The sequence below is a fragment of the Tinamus guttatus genome, unplaced genomic scaffold, assembly GCF_059628265.1.
Source record: "Tinamus guttatus ecotype Peru unplaced genomic scaffold, ASM5962826v1 Tinamus_guttatus_pri_ptg000155l, whole genome shotgun sequence".
In the NCBI taxonomy this organism is placed as follows: Eukaryota; Metazoa; Chordata; class Aves; order Tinamiformes; family Tinamidae; genus Tinamus; species Tinamus guttatus.
In genome coordinates, this window is record NW_028288689.1 from 6567837 (window position 1) to 6588698 (window position 20862).

The 20862-nt window shown below is 50.7% G+C and overlaps 1 protein-coding gene across 1 annotated transcript; it reads right to left on the reverse strand.

Moving 5' to 3' along the window:
* Window positions 1–241: 241 nt before the first annotated feature.
* Window positions 242–19925, reverse strand: ETF1 (eukaryotic translation termination factor 1). Its single transcript, XM_088522638.1, has 10 exons — window positions 19805–19925; window positions 9731–9906; window positions 8794–8933; window positions 5485–5623; window positions 4425–4615; window positions 3771–3900; window positions 3250–3405; window positions 2583–2647; window positions 2109–2256; window positions 242–1092 (listed from the first exon to the last, which is right to left on the reverse strand). Exons 1-10 carry the CDS (start codon window positions 19888–19890, stop codon window positions 1010–1012), a joined length of 1314 nt encoding a protein of 437 aa, XP_088378764.1. The 5' UTR covers window positions 19891–19925; the 3' UTR covers window positions 242–1009.
* Between the last annotated feature and the right edge of the window lie 937 nt (window positions 19926–20862).

Sequence of the window (20862 nt, forward strand, 5' to 3'; positions counted from 1 at the left end):
ATGGATGCCCCCGCGGGGTGGGCTGAGGTTCAACACGTTCTGTGCTAAATGCTCCAAATGCACCAGCACGAAGGCTTCCGTCGAGGACTCCACTCCTTAGTTATTCCTGTAAAACACCCGCTTCCAGTGCAGAACTGTGGGTTCAATCAAATTCACATAATCAAGGAAACCTTACGCAGTCCTAAAGCAAAACAAAACAAAAAATCAAAAATAAAAAAACCAAGGAACAAAAAGCAAAGTGTACCTTACTTCACTTAAATTGCATGTTTATTTTTGTAAAGACTGAAAAAAAAAAAAAATGAAGGCTGCACCACTCAAATCCAAATTAAGCCTAAGACTTCAGCAGCATTTTCATTGCAATCAATGAAGTGCATTTCCTAGTTTGTAAGAGCAGTGCTCTGCAAGTAGATTAAAGTACTTTTTGGCTGGTAAGCCTCCCCAAACCATCTGAATTTGCAAGCCACACCTCATAAGCTGGCACTCTAGGCAAGTGCCTTCTCATTCTTGCAAAGAGAATGAATGGCTCCCGTTTTGTTACGTTTCTTCTTCTGCAGTCTAAGCTGAGAATGCCATGTAAATGGGTCGTGTCGCTGCCAAATGCAGCAATTGATTTATCCAATCAAAGTAAAAAGAAACAAACCAGTAGGATCTTACTTCTATTAATTTTGAAGGAAGAGGTTTACAGCAGTTAATGTATCATGAAGGTTAAAAAAATCATTTTCATAAAATACAAGAGCAACCAATTTCACCATTGAGTAAAAGTAAAAACCGGGATTCCTTTTAAATTAGTCCCAAGTGGCATATAGGAACTTAGTAGTTTGCTGCTGTACTGACACTATGACAAATCAAAGTGTAGGGCTTTGCTTTTTTAAATCCAATGCTTGTGGATCAAGTTCTGGAAATGTTCCAATTCTAAGGCAGGGATCTGTTGTGTTTTCCACCATGAGTTTGCTCCTTGGGTTGGATGCTGGAGGGGCGAGGCACGTTTTGCCGGACCCAGGTCGACTACCTAGTAGTCATCAAGGTCAAAAAATTCGTCGTCTCCTCCTTGGTATTCCATTCCCTGGAAGTCCACTCGGTACCGCAAGATACCTAGGAAAAACAGAACACTTCAGCTTCGTCCAAACCCAGAGAGCTAGAAAGGCACCAGAAGCAGCTTGCTGAGCCCTCGCACAAGAGCGCTGAGGTCTCTGCATCCGAGTCTCCAGACGCTGATCACTTAGTTTTGGGCACAATCTGCTACGGTTGCCAGCAGATACTCAACTATATGACGTTTCTGCATCCACGTTGGCCTGATAATTCGATCATAGAGTCATTATAGTTGGAAAAGAGTCCAACCATTTATTCCCCAAAGGAATCAAAACCTACCTGTCCAGTGTAGGGTAGGACATATACCTCCAGAAAGATTATACCAGAAGCAAACATTGGTCCTGATACACTTGCTCAGTGACTGGGACTTTATGGCCAAACAGTAAATGGAGCTGACACTGAAAGAGCTTTCAGGAGGGAACACAAGTGATGCTCAGTGGCATCTTTGGGGACTTTCTCCCCCACCCCAGCCCAGGCCTCTGGGAAACCTTCATCCCTGGAAGCACTTGCTTGGGTGAAGGGTATTCAAGTGTGGCCTTTTAAGGCCACAGGGACAGCAGCAAACATCCCCACTGGGCAAACAGGCCGGATCTGGCAGGTTGGGGAGAACTCCTGGAAGTCAAACCCTGAAAACACAGAAGCCTCATTGCACACGAAGACAAACCGTTCAAGCTTGGTTCCTGCTGACTGGCACCCTTTGCCCCCTGTAACTTTCTATAATAATTCACCTCTACTTTACCTCCATCAAGCTACACACAGTAAATGTTCAACTAACCCAGAGCTAGACGTGCTGCTGTTGGGCAGCAGCCGCCCCACCAGCAAATAAGCAACAAAAGCGTCATGGGATCTGTCACCTGGATTTGCAGATCCCAGTGCAGACCCCTGCTGAACACAGGCCTTTCTTACACAGGGACCGTGACCAGGAATCAGACTTGTTTGGTTCTCTCCTTGTGTTAACAATAGTTTAATCAAAACAACTGTTAGGAAAAAAAATGCACATTTTTGCTCTTGCAGTTTACCTCCAATTCCTCCAAATCCTTTCACAAATTGGGATCCTTCCTGTGATTTGTCTGTAACAATTTCCAATGTTGCTCCGAATTTCTTGTAGTTGTTTGCAAACCACTCCAGAAGGGGCATACTTTCTATCAGTTCATGTTCTTGGCCAGTCTATGCAGACATTTGAAACAACAACGTTATGGTCATTGCCTGTTAGTTACTGAAAAAAGTCCCACACCAGAAGCTGTCTTTGGCTTAATGGACACCAGAAGTGTCTTTGCTGCCACAAGGCAGAGACACCTGCCCTCATGTTTTGCAGGCTGGAGCAGCCTGACACGCTTGCCAGGATCCAGGTGGGAAGCACTCCCGATACATTAGTATCAGACCAGTGCTGGCACAAGCACAGGACTCCTGGTGGATCTTGCTTGGGGCTTCCATGCTAAGGAGTTTAGCGTAGGAAGGAAAATAGTGATCTAGAGCCCCCAACACTGAAATACCTCTTTATCTGTGAAGTGGGACTTATCTTTCTCTTGCTCTGGTGTCAAATACAAGATCTTCTCCTCTGAGGAGAGAGGAAAAAAAGAAAAGAACAGTATTAGGTTGGATTAGACTGCCAGAAGTGAGTTAAAAACAGCAGGAGACCGAGGACAGCCAGGAATTCCAGCTCAGAGGGTTTGGTCGTGGACACTTCCTTTGAGCTGAAGCTCAATGGGAATATGGAAAAACTGAACCGGGCACACAGGAGAATAACAACTGTTGTGCAAAACCACCCCCTCGGTCCAAGCCCAAAGCCCCAACCAAGTGTGGAACAAGGCCACGCAGGGCCCAGAAGAGCTCTGCTCGTGGCTAGCAGAGGCCAGCGAGTCTCCCCCGGGTACCCACGTGCCACCATCCATGGACATGCAGCTGACGGGCAGGTTCCGTGCTGCCTCTGCCACCCACCCACAGCCCTGCAACTCCCTTCTCCAGAAAGGAACTCTACTAGTTGCTTTCTCTCCCAGAGCACGGGAGAGCTGCAAGCTAGAGACCTGCCCACACAACATCTCCTTGCTGAAGTCCCTACAGCTCTGCTTAGGAGCTTCCCCCAGAGTAATCTGCCCAACTGAGGTGGCTTAGGCGTTAATCCCCTCACAGACCTCTCAGTCTCCCAGAAGCGCCACGTACCCTCTGTGCCTTGGCAGTGCAGCACGTATCTCATGATATCCAGGTTTTCATAGACTATCAGTATCTCTACTGCTCCCATTTCCAAAGCTTTTAGTGTATCTTCAACACCAAAGCAGTACTTCCCCGTGTCCTGACTGATTTCATCAAAGTATCGGCCTGCGATCAGGATACAAAGAAAGAGATTGTCACAAACACAGATTTACCACCATTTACCTTTATTCCTCTCATCAGGGCAAGGTACCTATTTTGTTACTATTGCCCTCGCTGGGTTTTCATACGAGCAACAACATGTGGCTGCTAAAAATGGAGAAAACTCTCCTTAATGTGCCCCTAACTCCTGCAGCATTTGGGAAGGAGTTGAGGACCTCAGGGAGCATCACTAGAAGTTCCATTCTGTCCAACTTGGAAATCACTGCAGGGCTGAGCTACCACACAGAGGCATGACCAGAAAGTCTAAAGAAAGATTAATGAGTTTGATCCAGAGTGCTTGGTTCAGAAGAAAGCTAAATACAGTCACATACCTATTAGTTTCTTCTCTTGAATGAATTTCACATTGGAGAGGACTTCAGTTGACAATTCAATTGCTTGATTAAATCCATTTTCTCCTCCGTATGAAATGTCAACTAGTTTGAGCACTTTGGATTGCAACCGCTGAACATGGAGAGACACAAGATTAGCCACTCCACAACACGGTACTGCCATAAAACTCCTGCATAACCCCCACAGAAACAAGTACCTGGCAAGAGTCACAGCATTAATGTATTTGACTTCACTTGCAAAACTCAGGTTTGGGGTCAGAGGGACCTCTGAACACTTAATACTGAAGCACAACATTCGGGCAAAAGGGCCAGACAGATTAGATTTAGTGGAGTTTAATTCTGCTAAAGCCTCTGCTTTAGATTTTTGGAACACAAAGAACGCGAATGCCAGTTCTACGCCAGGGAGGACAGATTTCTTAGTAATACTGTTACTAACAAAATGAGATCTTACCTCCTTGCTGGAAGCTATTAGGAAAGGGAGGCCACTTCCAAATACATCAGATTTTATATTTTGATCAAGTCACTTAAGACACTAAATACACTCTCCTCTTCAAATGCATCTAATTTCAGAGCTACTGCTATTAACACCAAGCTACTATTGACAGCTTAACAATTTGCTCAGAACAGGACACTCACCTGATCGAACATGTCAGATTGACTTAATTCAGTTTTGAAGTCAGCTGATCCAGCTAAAACGAGACCAGCCACGTTCACCTTGTCTCCCGAAATGAAGAGCTGCACAGCCGTCTCCGCGACCTTCCTCACATAGTTGTGTCGTTTCTCCATTCTCAAACGAGCAAAACGCAAGGCAGATTGACCTCCTCTACCTTTAAGAGAAAGCAGAGGTGAGGCAGCAGTTTGGAAGGCTCTAGAAATTTCCTTTCTAGGACATTATTAGCACGTGGTCCCAACTGGGCCTCGGGGAGCTGAAGCCAAGGGCAGAGGAAATCTGCTGAATTTGTTTGCCACAAGCAGAGCCAGGGGCATCCAGTCAAAACAGCAAGTAAGCAGCGTGCTCATTCACAGCAAGGGATTTTTCCCCACACATCCCACAGAGGGAAATACATTTTTCAAAGACTCATTATAGCCCTCTCTATGGAAAATATGCACAGATGCTCAGAGCTTTTATATCCCGTTCCTTCATTAAACGCCATTTCCTTTATTACACTGCTTCCCACACCGATGCCGGGTATTCCAGCCCAGACCCTGCTGGGTTTTGCTTTCTGAGGAGACATTCCTATGTCATTTTGTCCCATCCCAATCTTCAGCAGAGAAGAATAGTTCTCCAAACTCAATATACAACCCAGCCCCATAACATGGAAGCTTGTTCCATCAAGCTTCTGTGCTTCTCACAAGGAACAGGGTCTTGTTCTTGATTGTGTTTTGCATGCAATGCCACGAGATACAAGATTTAAGGACACTACCAAGTGATATTACCACTTTGAGTAGTAACCTGCACCAAAGGCTACTCCAAAACCAAATAAAAGCTCAAGAAGAAAGAAGTGCCACTTTAGGATCAACTGCACATGATATTGGTTCAATTAATCTTGTCAGAAGCCTCAAACCATGAGGCTTTGCAGGCAGACCTCAGGGGAGCAAGGAGTGAGTACGGCTAACACATACAGCTGACACTGCCTGCTCTAACCCCATCCTGCACCCGCTGCTGCAAACTGCTTAGAGCACCCCGGTGTGTTACCGTGCTTCTTTGGAAGATCCACAGTGAATTTGTGCAGGACTTCTCTCGTGTTTCCTTGAAGAGTGCCGAAGAGTGCCCCGCTACCATCTATTACAATAAAGCCAAACTTGCTGTCATCAGAAAGCAGCGCCGTGAGAGCCTGAGCGAGAAACAACAGGGCCAGCAGCAAGCGTTAGTTTAACAAGGTGCAGAAAGACCAAATTCACCTTCTATCATGTTCACCTTGCTCTGAAAGACTATGAAGGACAAAAAACATCAAGATGATTTAATGTAGGAGATGATCTTTGCGATTTTGGCCGACGAACTAAAGGAAAAGGAGCAGAATAAGGAGTCAAGAGCCCCTCCAGCTCACATGGTGCTGCCAGCAGCTGAAAGGCAACTAACACTTAAGCTTGACAGCAATTTCCCCGCACTACCAGCTCATCACTGGCAGGTGTAACAGCAAAATTCACTGGCTCTGGAAAACACAAAACTCATCACCTCTCCAGTTGGCAGAACCTTTTCCTAGCATCCCAGCCAGAGAAACTTGCTTAGCCCTCTGATCAGGCTATTTGCCAATTAAGTTTTGTCCTACAAAGCAGCAATATAGCCTGACTTTCCACTTGCCAACCATCACAAATGCTGTTTTGCTCTGTTTGCTGCCTTCGGAAGGTCCCAAATGCAGAAGGGTGAAACCCCCAAAGGCAAGGACAAATTCGGCCCTACCAAACAGAATTAAAACTGCCTGTGAGAAATCAGTTACAGAGAAGACAACTATAACCTTTGCTGCAAAAAGCAGTTATCCTTCCCTCCCTTCTCTTTAAACTCATTCCACAACGTGGTTCCAGGTGGCTAAAAAGGAAATGACTGCTCAGTATCAAGGGCCTGAAATATCTTTTTGTCCAATTGCTGCTTCTGTGTGGAGTCTGGGGAAGAGAAAGGTGATTATAGTTTCCTGCCAGAGCCTGTGCTGGTGCTATGGACCACTGCCTGGTACCCCAAATTCTGCATCTGCCCTTTAGAGGGAGCTCTGGCTGCTCTGAGTGCCAGGCCAAACTGGGAGGCCGATTCAGCAGCCTCATGCTGCTCTTGGGCTACACACGTGCCCCATTAAACCTACCAGCAAGAGTCATCTTTCTGATATTATAATCAGGGTAGCAAAAAAACAATTAGCAGGGTGGAGGATTTGCCAACCCAGTACTAGGAAAGTGGTGGTGCTGGTTTATACCACAGGACCTTTAACTGCCTCTGCAATTGCTGGACTGAATGGAAGGAGCAACACACTCATCTTCATCCAAAATCCACACACCAAGGCTCTGGCTTTCCAGCTCAAAAGCAGACACTGAGGTTTACCAGAACCCACTGGCCAAAATAAATATTTTGCATTAATTCTTCAGCAGTGGGATGAATGAGAGGAGGCAGTGGCAGATTGCACTTCAATCCAGTTGACTGGGACAGGGCCAAGGAAATTGTGTGACTGGGATGAATGCTCCAGCAAAGGTAGCAAAATAAGTCATTGTGAATCCTGCCCTTCAGACACACATCAGGGATCATCTCCCTCTTGGGGGGTTACTTCAGTTTCACCCATGCAATAAAATATCTAAGGAAACTCTTATCAGATGTCACTGCTGGGCAACAAATGCCTACAGCTCTCATGTTCTTGGTCCACTCTTAGTTTAATTAAGTATCCAGTGATCAGTGAATCCCAATTTCTCCTTCGTTAGGTCTATATCAGCAATTCCACTTTCCACTTGTCAAGCATACAAGGGCTTTTAGCTTTTATATTTTGGTCTACCAGCTTGGGTTGAATTTCTTCTTCCCAGCTTCAGCCTAACATAGAGGTTCACATCCTCTTTCTCCCCAGTTCAGTGTGAAACTAGAGGTCCCACCTGGAGTCCCAGCTGCACACTGGGAACCAAAACAAGCAAATGCGACAGCAGCAGACGAACGAGACCTCCAGTATCAAGGAAACTAAGAACCCATCCAAAGAGAGGAGAGCCCCCAGCACATGGACAAAGGTGCTACTCCTAAGTCACGTTATCAGCAACACCCATTGCCACAAATTCCTCTCAACGTATCACAGCTCTTGCTGAGCAGAGCTACGCATCAGCACGAGCCTTTGCAGCTGCCTCCTGGGAAGAGCCCACAGCAGCTTTTAAAAAAAAAAAAAAAAATACAGAATCAGTGCTCTAAAGCAGGAACTGCTGCCAAGACCAGATTAATCCCTTTTCCTGCTAGGATAGGAGGCAACCCACTGCCCTACTGCCATCCACCCACTGTCAGCAACTGCAGGAAGATTCCACCCTTGGAGTTGCACCTCTCTCCTGAATTCCCTCTTCCTTTCACTTGCCCACACACATATGGGCTCAGCAGAGCTCTCAGGAGCTCTGTCTCTAGGAGGGAAGCGCCTGCTCCCACTTTCAGGCACTCCTTGGAGGTCAGGGATGCCCTGGGATTTCATCCTTGGTGGGGAGGCAGAATAACAGGAAGACCCCCCCACACCTGTGGAATAAATATCCCTTTTTCTGCCTGTGCTTCTGCCCTCTGAAACCCAAGATTAGGTCTCCAAAAACGCAAACAAGCAGGTAGAACAACATCACTGAAAGCTGCATCAAGCCCACACTTCAAACCCAAGGCAATTAAATCTGTCCCGTATTTACTGTAGTGAGCATCATGGAGGAGAAATGCAGTCAAACCTCTGCTACAAATACAGACCTCTGCACCTGCCAGCAGAGTCAGAACAGATCTAGAAGCAACCAAGTGACTTCACGCAAACACAAAAGGACCACTGAAATCCACCTCAACTGAAATGGGTCTCAAAACTCTTCATTTAACCAAGACAAGCAGATCCTGCAATTAGATGCTGGATATAAACAACCTCCTCTTACCCTAGATAAAGAACTGGCCTGTGCCTAATTTATCAGAGTTGCAGGTAACACATCTGGATCAAGATCGGAACCATTTATATTTTCCAGGCATTTCTTTAAGGCATATATCTTAAGGAATAAGATCTACAGGCCTCTAAGATTAAGAAAAACCTGCCCCCAATTACAGAGACAAGTGCATGTCTGCGCATTGCACAAACTCAGCAGTTACTGGCAGGGTCATGAAATCAGCTATAGTAGGAGCCGGACAACATCTTAACTTGCCAGGCCCTCAGCAAGTACCACGTATTTCTGAACACTGGCCAGTCACAAACCACCCAACGCTTCACGACAGAATCCCGTAATTAAAGCCTGCAGTTCTGGAGAACTTCAAGAATCTCAGGGAGCCAAGCAAACCAGTTTGATTTTGACTACTGCAAGATCTGTGAATGAAGAGACTTCTTACCTCTGTGTGGAATTTGTTGTCACACAAATACAACGATGTGTTGATTGGTTTGAAAGGTTCAAAGTCAATGTTGACTTTCTTCTCTTTTCCTTCCTCTGTCACAATTGTTCCACAGTAAACAACCAGACCGTTTGGAGGTACTGTAAAGGACACAGAGCAATTTTAGATCACTGGGAAATACTGCAAGCCAAAGCCATCAAAAGCTAAGTACCAGGATTTGAGTCTTAAGATGGGATTGAAATTGAAGTTTCTATATTCTTTACTATCTATCTGTCCCATCATTCCTTCTTGGGTGCCTGGGAAGGAAAAACTAGCCCTAACTCTGGGACAGTGCACCTGTACTGAACAGAGTAAAGCAGGAGACCAGAGGGAACCCAATGCAGTCCTGAGATAAAGTTAAAGCTGGGGGATTGCAAGCTTGGAGAATTTGCAAACCCACTGAACATCCCATGACACCTTCCCAGCTCTCACAGCTGTTTACAGACCATCTCAGCCAAGGTGACTTGCTGGAGGAAAAACAGGAGCAGTGAACCCTTTACCTCCACTCATCTTCAACGGCCTGGGTCTGTTCCCTCCCAAAATGACTGTAGTTGCTTATTACCACATCTGCACATAAAGTTCCTCTAAATGAATGTCAATCTGAACGGAAAACCAGTAGTTTAATGCAACTAATCATAATGGAAGAGGTCTCAAGGCTGACCAAGTTTAGAACAACCAGAATTGTTAACAACAAAGTCTTGAACTTGTTTAAAGATAAGGAGTATCCAAGTCCCGAGGACTATCCCGAAAATAGTCACCTCCAGGAAACATACCTGGAATATCAGTGCAAAACAGCAGCACAGGCAGATCTGATTAGCAGAAAACTGCTCAGGGCAGGAGCTTAAGGATGCCTCCAAGCACGGGGAATTTGCCAGGGTCCACACAAGCTACAAGTTACCTTTGTTATAGAGTTTGAGTCTTTGCTGTACAGATGTAATGGCTCCCAGGACTGAAAGGCGGTTCACTCGGGACTTGATGTTGGAGGCGGTGCCGAACTCATCCGCTAGCATTTTTGCGACTCGGGAAATCTGGTCTTTGGGGGGAATGATCAATGATATCATGCTGGTACCATTGCTGGGAAACGAGAGAACAAAAAAGGGGTTGTGAGCAGCCAGCAGGCAAAGCAACAGGCGGATTCGTACAACAAGCTGCAGCAACAGCTGTCTCTCCTCCCTGCCACCCCAATGGATGCCCTCGTTGTCAACAGAATTCCCTTTCTGCCGGACACTAACGGGATGAGAAAGGGGCTCTTGGGAGGATCCCAACTGCAGAGTCAAGCATCCAGGTTAGCCCCAAGGAGCTTTCTGCCTAGTCCAAGGCACTCGGAGGCGAGGGCTGAAGCTAGGAGGCAGCCGTAATTCAACACAGCCACGTGCTTTGGGGGCATTTTTGAGCCCGTTCCATTTGTTTGCAGGCAGCTGGAACCCAGCAGCCGGCCCGAGCCTGGCTTTAACGCTTTGCTCACCTCAGATGAATACAGAAAAGTGACCTGGAAGGATCCTTTGGTGGCACTTCGTCTTTTCTACTTTCCTACCAGCACTTTGCCTTACAGAAAGGCTCACGATCGCTGACAGATACTTTAAATCAACTAGCTACAAGACCTGGATTAAGTCAAGTACCAATCAAGTTAGATATTCCTTTATCACAGAGTTCTGGGTTACATCCAACGAAAGTCTTAATCCACAAAGAGCCTGGTGGTTCAGTGTTACGCCCTCCATCCATCTTCCCTCAGGAAACTCCCATTTGCTATAAAATTATTCAAATGTCTTCACTGCTGCCCCAAACATGACCCAAACTTCAGGCTTCACAATTAGGCACAAACGACAGGCCTCATCTTGCCCTCTGGCCTCTCAAGTGCCAACCAGCTGAGCTCTATGGAAAGGAGAAGGCTCCAGGTAGGACTTTTGGTTTAGAACACCAAGGTGTTTTTTTCAGCTATTAGGAAAACTGGGTTTACTTTTTTTTTTTTTCCCTGCATTTCTTACACTAGGACAAGCACCTGCCTGCTGCCCTTCCAGTCTGTCACGCACTAACATCCCGCCTGAAGTGTTTGGGCTACAGAGACAGCAGGGAAGTGCTTTAAAAAGCATCACTTCTGTAAAGAGGCTAATGAAGTTGCAGAGCCCTCTGCAAGATCCTCAATTCAGGCCACGTCGAAATGGATGCCGGTAGGTCGAATAAGTCCCTGACCTTAAAGACAACTAATTGGTTTTAATTTCCAAGATCCCCCTCCCAATGCTAACCAGGAAAGTGGCAAGGAGACATTTGCACATGCTATTCCCAGGAGTGCTCCGAGCTCTCACCCACTTCCACGCAGCAGCTGCGGTGGATACTCCAGGTGCCCCTTGGTTAAAGCCCTTGGTTACCTCGGCGAATGGCACAGACCATAGGGGAGATACAAGGGGCTGCCATTCCCAGCGGGCTGCTCTGAGGAAGAGCGGAGCAGAAGGAAAGCGGCTCTTGGCAAAGCAGCATCTCACGGCAGGCTGGGAAGGGGACGAGGGCTCCTCCGTCCTCCCGGAGAGGAGGGAGCTCTGCAGGTCCCACCGCCTGGAGGCTTCAGTTGTTTATCCTGTGCCCGCACCTTACCGTGCACGGGACCTTCAAGCGGGAGCAAATCCAGGTGTTGGACAACCCCTAAGCTGGAGGCACTCGGATCCACCCTCCAAACTCCACCCTGGTTGCGTATCCAGAAGCGCCTCCCATGCCCGTCACCAGGCGCGCGGGCTCCAGTGACGCCCATTAGTCACTATTTACTCAGCTATTCTGGGCGCTCGCAGATTCCTGCGGAACCCAATAAAACAGAGGATGGGCTTGGCACGAGAGCAGTGCCCACGGAGGCCCCTGGGAACTGCTGAGGCCGGGAACAGCCCCTGCCAACATGTTGCTGCTGTGCCAGGTACTATTAACCCGTCCAGCTCGATGTGCACACGGATGGCTAAGATGCTGCAGAGCCTGCAGGCGCCTTGCAGCACCCAGGCCTTGTTTCCCTACCTGGAGGGGACGTTTTCCCCTCTCAGGACAGGCCTGCACCCAAGTGCAACCTCGCTGCTCCGCACACTGGAGCGCACGCCTGTCAGACTCACCTCATCAAGACAAACATAGTTTGTAAGAAAGCTGCAGTTTAAAAAAAACATAGCGGGGGGGAAAAATGTATTTTGAGCATCAATACAACCTGTAGGGATCCTCTGTGCCGATGCAGCCACTGCCCCGGAACAGCAAGGGCCAGGTCTTTCCGCAAATCCCATGGATCAGCCGCACGCTACGATCTGGATGACATTTACACCAGGAATGACATACGGGAAGTCACGGGGGTTCCCAAGCTCGGGAAAGAAGTCTTTCGGCACAACAAAACCCCACCACAAACAGGCTCGGCCGTGGCAAAGCGCACGGGACACTCGCTGCCCAGCGACACTTCACCACAAAATTGTTAGCGCGCACGATTAAGTAATCAATCTAGATTAAGGGAAGCGCTCTAAGCGCTCGCAATCAAGCGGCCGATTTGCTGGTGCCTCCCTGTCCCTTTCCCGATGCTCCTCCAGCAGGGAGGGATCTGGAGCAGCTCAGGTCATAGCCGACTCAGCAGGTTTCTTATTTTAAGGAGGTGGCGATGTTAAGAGGTGCCCTCTTATTTTAACGCAGCCAAGGCAAGTTACAGACCAGCTGGAAGCTAATGCTCACAGACTAAACCGAGCCAGGAAGTTTGAAGCAGTTGGAGACAGTTGTTGTCCCTATTCTGGGCCGGGGAGTGCCTGTGTGGCAGCCAAATAGCTGCCACTGTAATGTCAGGACGTGCAGCGGCCTCCAAAACGTTTCGGAGGCCGCTGCACGTCCTGACATTACAATGGCAGCACAATTGCTGCAAGCCACAAGGGCAGAGACAGCTGGAGTATTTAAAAGCCAAAGGACCTTTTGGGTTCTCTTCTGAAGCACTTAAATCAGTTGGATCCCTGTGCCAAGGCCCAGCCCGTGTCTGGGGACAGATGGTGACTTGTTGCGCTCGCATTCTGTGGCTCAGAAACCAGTGCTGGAGGGGCAAGTGCACGGGGCAAACAGCATTTGGCATTGGAAATAAGCTGCCAGCTCTGCCCCGTGGATGGGTTTTGTTATGGCTGGTAGCCGAGCCCCTGTTCTCACCTGCAAGGATTTGGTTTCTGTGCTTTGCTGGTCGAAAGAAACAGCTGGGCAGGTTCTCGCACCTCCAGCTGAAACCAGAAACAGGCCTTGATGTTTTCCAAAAGACTCCCCACCATCTTACACAGCACAGGATTAAACGGCTTCCTGCAGGCCTGCCCTCCACGTGAAGTCACTCTATGGCTCAAAACCAGCTCATCTTGACCGGGCACTAGCTCCATGTTCACAAGCTCCCCGTGAAGCAAGGGCAGCACTGGGGCTGTGCCTGACTGCAAGATACTGGAGCAAACAGCTTGCAGATAATCTAATCTTAACTACCCAGCAAGGAAGCTCTCTATGAAGTAACTTGCCACACACGGCTTCATGCCGTGTCACCTCCCCAAGGTAAGAGCTTGGTCTCCATCCAAGAGGATACAGGGCAGTAACCACACAAATTGAGGATCCCAACCTACCTAGAGAGCCACAGCCACCAAACCTGTGTGATGGACTCGAGGCAGGTACAGGCAAGCGCAGAATTACCAGGACGGGTCTCTTACTATGTCTCACCAGATATTCCCATCTCGTATATCCTCATATGAGACCTTCCCTTGGGAAGTCTCCATACAGAGTTTCTTAAGTCATGATTTTTGCCTGAAGAACACGTAGACCGGTCATGGATACGTTCTCTGACTTCATGCCTTTTATTAACACGGAGTATTCATCAGATAGGAAGTGACCCCAGCTTCCTAATGCCAAATCTGGAGGGATGACTAAAGCTCTACAACATTTCCTGGAAAACCTGTGGGCTGCTAAATAAGGGCAGAGCAACCTAACGACGCGGCCCCTCTGCAGCGCTCCACGGCCCGGTTCACCGGGAAGCTGCAGCGCCTGCCGCCAAGGAAGGGGTTTGAAGGAGGCAGCTTTGGGGTGTCTCCATCAAAAAGAGACCAAATCCCATTGCCTCTTCAGACAATGGGTTCAAATCACAGCCCAAGCAGATGACAGATACCTGCGCAGCACCTGTAACTCCCTCTCCTGCTGTCACCTGTTAGTTGATGGCAGCACCTACCACTGAAGCTGCTTTGAAGCTAATGCAAGCTACGGGACAAGCTGTGTTCTTAGTAGTAACTTCTTGCATCGCCTCAGCAGGCGCCTCACGGGTGCCGTGGCGGTGGCACCCTGCGCTTTATCACGGCACACATGGCAGCCCGGGGTAATCTGCCAAAAGGCAGCCCCAGGAGACACCGTACAAAGTGTGTGTCAAAACCTTCCAGGCCAAAGAAAGATAGGAAGAAATTAAGGAAGGAGGGGACAATCTCTCTGTATCTAGCTTTTCCTAAAGGTGCTCCCTGCTTGGGCAGTGAGGAAGCGCCTCCCCCAGGCAGGCAGCAGAGGCTGCAAGGCCTCCAAGGCTCAGCCAGGGTGTTGCTGCCCCCCACGCAGCTGCTGGGCCATGGCCAGGACCTGCTCCAAGGCTCAGCTCGCCTGGCTCCATCAGGACAGGGAGGCAGCGAGAGGAGAACCCGGATCCTCAGACAACGGGAGCGCCCACATCCCAAGTGGGCTCCGCAGCTCAAGGAGATCCTGACTTCATCCTGAGGTGCTGGAGAGCAGCGAGTCAGCACGAGGGGATGTGCACACCCCACAGGGAAGGTGAATCAATGCTGCTTTGAAAAGCTTGCATCAAAGGCGACACATCACAAAAAAATAATTGCATGGGCCTGCTTTGAATAGACCTCAGTGGCTGCATCTGACCTAATGCCCAAAGCCCGTGTGCCCAATTACTGGGAAGTGGAACAGACATTTCTGCACTTCAGATATTTGTGACTCACTAGCAGCCTCAGTTTTGCTACAGCTCCCTGGCTCTCCCTCCTCCCTCTCCAATTATTAATGCTCCAAGTTTTAAAAGACTTGTTGCATTAATGGGCCAGTTGGGTACAAGATGTACGCTGAAGGACTGAAACGCCAAATCCAGATTTGCTTGTTAAGATGTTAATGCCTCAGAGGTACAGAGAAAGAGAGCACTAACAGAGGGGGAAAATCCAACTGCCACAAAGCCAAAAACATCCCTCCTCTTTCGAGGTGCTCATTCCCATCTTCTAGCCTGTTGCTCGTTTGCAGCAGACGGGGTCTCATTCATTAGCTCTGTGAATGATGATCTGCGCATGAATCATGCTGCTCCGTCATGATTCACAGTTGTAAAAGAGGATATCAGGCTAGAGAACCACCAAGGGCTATAAACACTTACTCCAACTCTCTTCTGACACGCAACAGTTCTCCCAGGTCAGGTCACTTTTTTGCCGCTTGCTGGTGCGTGCTCTCCAAACAGCACTGCTTAACGCCTGCTCTCACCCAAAAGGAGCAGGTAGAGCAGGCAGACGGGGAAGCCGAGGAAGCATCTGAACCAGCAAAGTGCCAGTAACTCTGACACACGCAGCCCTTCTCCTCACACCATCAAAAACAGAACTACTGTTACAGCCTTTACTTGTGCAACAGGAGCATCGCTCCTCTTTAGAAGCTCTCCTGAAGACAACTGGAACCGAGAAAGAACTACATTAATTTCAGGAAGGAATTTAGCCAAGAATTTAAAGCCTGACTTTGTCCCCAAGCACTCCACACTTCAATGGTGGAACAGAAAGACAAAATATAGGGTCAACTGGGAGGGGAGGGGGGAACACAAACGTGTACTATCCCATGGGTACTCCTCATCTGTCTCACATTCCCCACAAGAACACAAGCCCCAGGCCTGGCCCGGGACAGTGGCAGCAAAGGGAAAGGTTTTCAGCAAAGGCAGATCCAACAGAGCCTGGTGTGCACCATGCGCAAACTGCTGTGCAGAGATCCTCAAGGCCATCTCATGCCTGGGAATAACATATCAGCACTGCAACCTAATCAACACAGCCAAAGTTGGGAACCCAAGTAGTACCTTGCCACAACACTTCCCTTCACAGATGGAATAGCTCACTCGGATCTGCTTCAAGGTCTCCATCACGCTCTGCACGCAAAGGTAAAGCTTCAGCTCTGCATAAACAGGTTCTGTATCAAGGGTCAGACTGTTTCCCAGAACCCAGATCGGAGCTACAGCCACAGAGACAGATGGACCCCGAGTGAGAAGCAAGGAACAAAGTCTGTGCAACTCTAGGTGCGGGTAAGGGAGCCTCTGAACCAACACGCGTGTCCCTGGCAGCGTGGCCAGAAACCAGCCACGGGCAAGGAAAGACCACCCTGAATCCTCCCCCTCACTTAAACACAGTCAGCCTGGCACTTGCCTGGACATGGTAGGATTATTACACCCATTTATGGTCCTCTGCACCCCCACGTCCTGGGCAGGGTGCACACTACTGTTGGACTCGCCCATTCCAGCACACACAACCACTCAGCAGCTACTCCAGTGCAGTTACTGTGTCAGTGTGGCACAAAACTTGCTATGGGCAGAACAAGCCAGATGCTGCCGCGAGGAAACGAGTGTCTGTGCTGCCTAATTCAGGTAAGCAGGGAAGCTCTGATGCAGAGCAACTCCAGCATCCCCAAAGTTTTGCAGCACCTTGTTGAAGAGCAATCAGGAAGCATGCAAACCTGAAACAGGACAAGACTTGCAAATGACCTTGTTATTCCCAAATGGATTAAAGCAGGACCTGTGAGTTCCACAGCAACACACAGGTCACTTCCAGAAAGGCCCCCCATGCTAACGGACAGACCAATGGGGCTTCCTTCTGAGGGTCTGCAGATGCCCCTCCTGGCAGCAGACTGCCCTGCTCTGCTTTCCTGCAGCCCTAAGAGCATCACAACTTCCCCTTTTCCTGCCATTTCCCCACTTCCAATTACAACCAGAGTAAGTTACTTGCTCAAAGCTACTTTCTGAACTTGCTCAGAGCTGGGCACAAGTCTCACTTCTCCCTACCTTCCCTCTAAAGTACTTACTCGGGAAACCCATCATTCTGATGCTCAGTTTCTACCCATCTTGTCCATCGGGCTTAACTGTGCATGCAGGCAGAGCCCCCAAAGTCACTTTTCACCTTTCTCTTCCACCCCCTCTCCTCCCCATTTCAAAGAATAACTAACAGAAGTTACTGCTCTGCAGAGACATCTACTCCTTTAAGCTGAAGGTTGGAGAGATGTCTCCAGGGAGCAGGTTCCTGAAGGCTTTGCCATTATAATGCAGCCTCACATGCTGCACCAGCTGGGCTCTCCCTCCAGGTCAGAAATCCAGATCATTTCTGACAGAACGGCCTGCAGGAAGAAAGACCCCCATTCCTAAAACTCTCCAAAATTTTCCCAACATGATTCAGATGCCTCCTTAGGCCCAAGTCAGCAAGGAGGCTGCTAGTTGTTGCTGCTGCTTCATTTTGCCAATTTTACAGCTTAGACTAGCAGAAACACTGGCTGGAGCCCTGCTAACTATTCAGGGCTGCAAAGACCAAAGGAACAAAGAGCAATTGTCAGCTGAGCAGCGATACTGGGAAACTGCACGAAGCTAGAGCACAAAAGCAAAGGAGGATGAGGAGGAGCAGTGGCAAATGCCACCTTCCTCTCGCAGAGACCTGGCTGCAGGTCCTGGGGAGTCTGGACACTGGCCCCAGCTGCTCCCTCCTTCCCTCTGCACCAAACGAGGGCCATCAACTCATTAACTTCATAGAGCACCAGGCAGCTCGCAGCTCAACTCTGGAAGAGCTGGGAGCAGATAACAGATACGTCTATTTTAGGCAGCAAGATAGAGACAGCAGCTCCCTCCGCTCCCTGCCAGCAGGGGTGGAGCAGCTTTGGGGGGGTTCTTCAATTATTTTGTTATTATTTTCATTTGCCAGGTTCTTGCTAACCAGAGACCAGCTTCCTAAGCGGGGCCTGAAAAATACCACGGGACACTCATACTAGGACATTACCTTGGAATTCAAGGAGAAGCCTTATTACCCTCCCCGGCCTCTGGCTTCCAGCAAACCCAAAGCCTAATCTTTTCCCTCGCTTTTCTAGCCAAACACTGCCACTTACCTCATCTATCCCAAATGTGATAAAGAGGCACTCGCTTAAGTTTTTAATAATACTCAGCACATTTCACCGTGATTTTACAGGAAGGGCTGGATAATAGCAAAGACACCCCACGTGTCACCCGCAAACTGACTGCCTGGCTCCGGCTTCCTCTTTCCCATCCCTTTGATCCAGCAAGCAGCACATGAAACTGGGACACTGCTGCTGGGTCACTATTAGGAGTTCATGAGTAAGGGAAGGTGGAGGCTCCGAGAGGTCCGGTCCCCCCTCAGCGCCCTACTTAAAGGCTTTGCCCCCCGATCCACCCCAGAACAGGTTCCTCCTTGGCAGGAAGGGGAAGTGACTCTCCCGGAGGCAGGAAAAGCCTGTTTTGCTGCTCGCTCCTCCGTGCCCTCTGCATCCCCATGCTGCAGGTAGCAGCAGTTGCAGCACCTCTCCCCCTTACGGGCTCAAACACACTAGAAAAATTTTGGCTCTGTCTCCCTGCAAGCACTGCACACATTTCCACTGAACCGGGGCAGCCCTGTTTGCGGCAAGGCTCGTGCGCATCTACTTCCTTGGTCGTGTGGTTGTTTCATTAGCCAGGACACAACTACTAGTTTAGGGAACAGCAGCATCCCCCTAGGAGAAACACACTGGACACAGAGGACTCACCTAGACCTCCTACCTGCATTTTTTTTCCACTTACAGGGCCTTTGTCATGCACTAAAAGTGTGCCAGGGGATGTGGATTGGGAAAGAGGGGAGATGCCTGGGTTGTGGCCCCAGCAGGCTGTCAAAAAGAAAAGGTGATCAGAAATTTTACCCAAAACAGCCCAGCCACCTGCTCCAGTTCACCTTCTTGGCCTTTCCAAGAGCTCCTGAATACCACCTTTAATCCAGCCCTTTGCAATATGCACCTATTCCAAACTCTGAACACAGCAGGAGCTGCCATCAGGGCTCTACGCTACTGCGTTTCGGGTCAGGGGCACTGAGACACCAACTACATGTTCCCAAATGCATTCCAGCCTCTCCCAAGGCTGCTGCAGGGAGCGAGGGCCCTTCCCACGCAGTTCAAGCCCTGCCTACAGCCCCCCTCACAGCTCCGCTGCCGCGTGTGCCGCTTTGGAGCTCCTTCCTGCCGAGCAGCCAAAGTCCAGGCTGGGGCCCAGCACTCCCAGCCTCAGGGATGAGGGCCAGGACAGCCCTTCCAGCCTAAGGCAGCTGCCCAAACATGTCCTGCCTTTTGGGGGGCACAGCAGGACACCAGGAGCACTTCAGCCAGCCAGGAGGACATTGGGGATGAACCTCCATGAACAGCAGCCTCGTGGGCGCCTGCAGAGCCCCCACAGGTCTTGTTTTGTCTCACTAGGCTCCAGGACAAGCACTTAGCTGCTCCCCTGACTAGAGTTTCTACAATCCCTTGAGCAGAAGGGGCTCCCTGATCCATGCAACAAGGAACTGCCTGTCACCCACCCTCGAACGGCACTCAGGTCACCTCTGGCACGGCGCAGGCCTTGGAAGCGCCGAGCAGTTTCCCCCTCACGAACAGGGATCTCAAAAGCCCAAAGACAACCATTACGACGGTGGAAACGCGGATTTACCGCGAGAGGAGCCCGGCAGGCCCGCGCTGGGGGGCACCGTCCCCGGAGGCAGCGCCCTCCCAGGCAGGGCGGCCCGGCCGCTGCCGGCGCCCTCGGCGGGGCTGGAGGCGGCCGCTGCCGGCGCCAGCTGGCACGGGCCGCGCCGGGGCTCGCACCTGCGGAGCGCGGCCGGCAGGGCCCCGCGCGGCCGGGTCGGGCCGCGGCGCCACGCGGCGCTGCCTCCCGCCGCCACAAAGAGCAGCGGGGCCGGGAGGGGGGCCTCCGCCCGCCCGCCCGCCCCGCGCCGCCGCTCACCCGCGGGCCGCCTCGAGGCTCTTGATGAGCTTCTTGATCTTCCAGATCTCCACGTTGCGGTCGGCAGCGCTCGGGTCGTCCGCCATCTTCTCCCTCCTCCTCCTCCTTCTCCTCCTCCTGCTGCGGCTCCTCCTGCGGCGGCGGCGGCCTGCGGCGGGCGCGGAGCAGGGCGGTTAGCGCGGCCCGGCGCCCCGCTGCCCCCAGGCGCGCTCCCCCCCGCGGCGGCGCGCGGGCCGGCGGCGCTGACGTCGGGCGGCGGCTGCTCGCGCTCCCCCTCGCCGCGCTGCATGTGTTGCAGCCGCCTCACATGGCGCCTGTGACATCACTTCCGGCGGGCCGGCCACCGCCCCCCGCGCGCGCCGCCATTGGGCCGCCCGCCCGCGCGGGGCGCGCTGGGGCGGGTAGGCGGCGGCAGCGCGGGAGGCGCCGCGGAGATCTCGCGAGAGGAGGCGCCGCGGGCTCTTAAAGGCGCCGCGCACCGCCCCGCTGTTGCGCCACGTGTAGCGCCGGCGGCCCCGGGCCAGGCGGCCCGCGCAGCTCGCTGAGGCCTGGCAGGCTTGTGGCACCCCGGCCCCTTCCAACCCACCCAGGCCTGGCAAAGTTGTGCCACACCAGCCCACTGCACCCCAGCAAACTCATGACATGCTGGCCTGTTGCATGCTGCTGAGGCCTAGGAAACTCAGGACAGGTCAGCCATTTGCACCCTGCTGAGGCCCAGCAAAGTAATGACATGCTGGGTGGAACTGATCCCCTCCCTCAACCTGCTGCCCCTGCTCCTTGGACTGCAGCCAGAATCCCCTCAGCCTTCTTGGCCCCGAGGGCCCATTGCCACCTTCTACTGTCTGCCAGGACTCCCACCTCCCTCTCCCTTTCCAGCAGGTCAAGCCCTGGTCTGAACTGAGCCACCAGCACACACTCCCACAGCGAGACGACTCCCTCACGAGAGGTGGCAGAGGCAGGGAACATGGGCCCCCTTCTCTATCAACTGCCAGGACATCAAGAACTCGACTATGGCCACTTTTGTTTTTATTTAAAAAAAAAATCCAGAGGGGATTCAC

Excerpts from the sequence above, each read along its gene's own strand:
- ETF1 (XM_088522638.1), bottom strand. The coding sequence starts at position 19,890 with ATGGCGGACGACCCGAGCGCTGCCGACCGCAACGTGGAGATCTGGAAG. Across the intron at positions 5,624-8,793 it reads ACAACAAATTCCACACAGAG|GCTCTCACGGCGCTGCTTTC; the intron begins GTAAGAAGTCTC and ends TTTCTCGCTCAG. Across the intron at positions 2,257-2,582 it reads CCCACTTCACAGATAAAGAG|ACTGGCCAAGAACATGAACT; the intron begins GTATTTCAGTGT and ends ATGTCTGCATAG.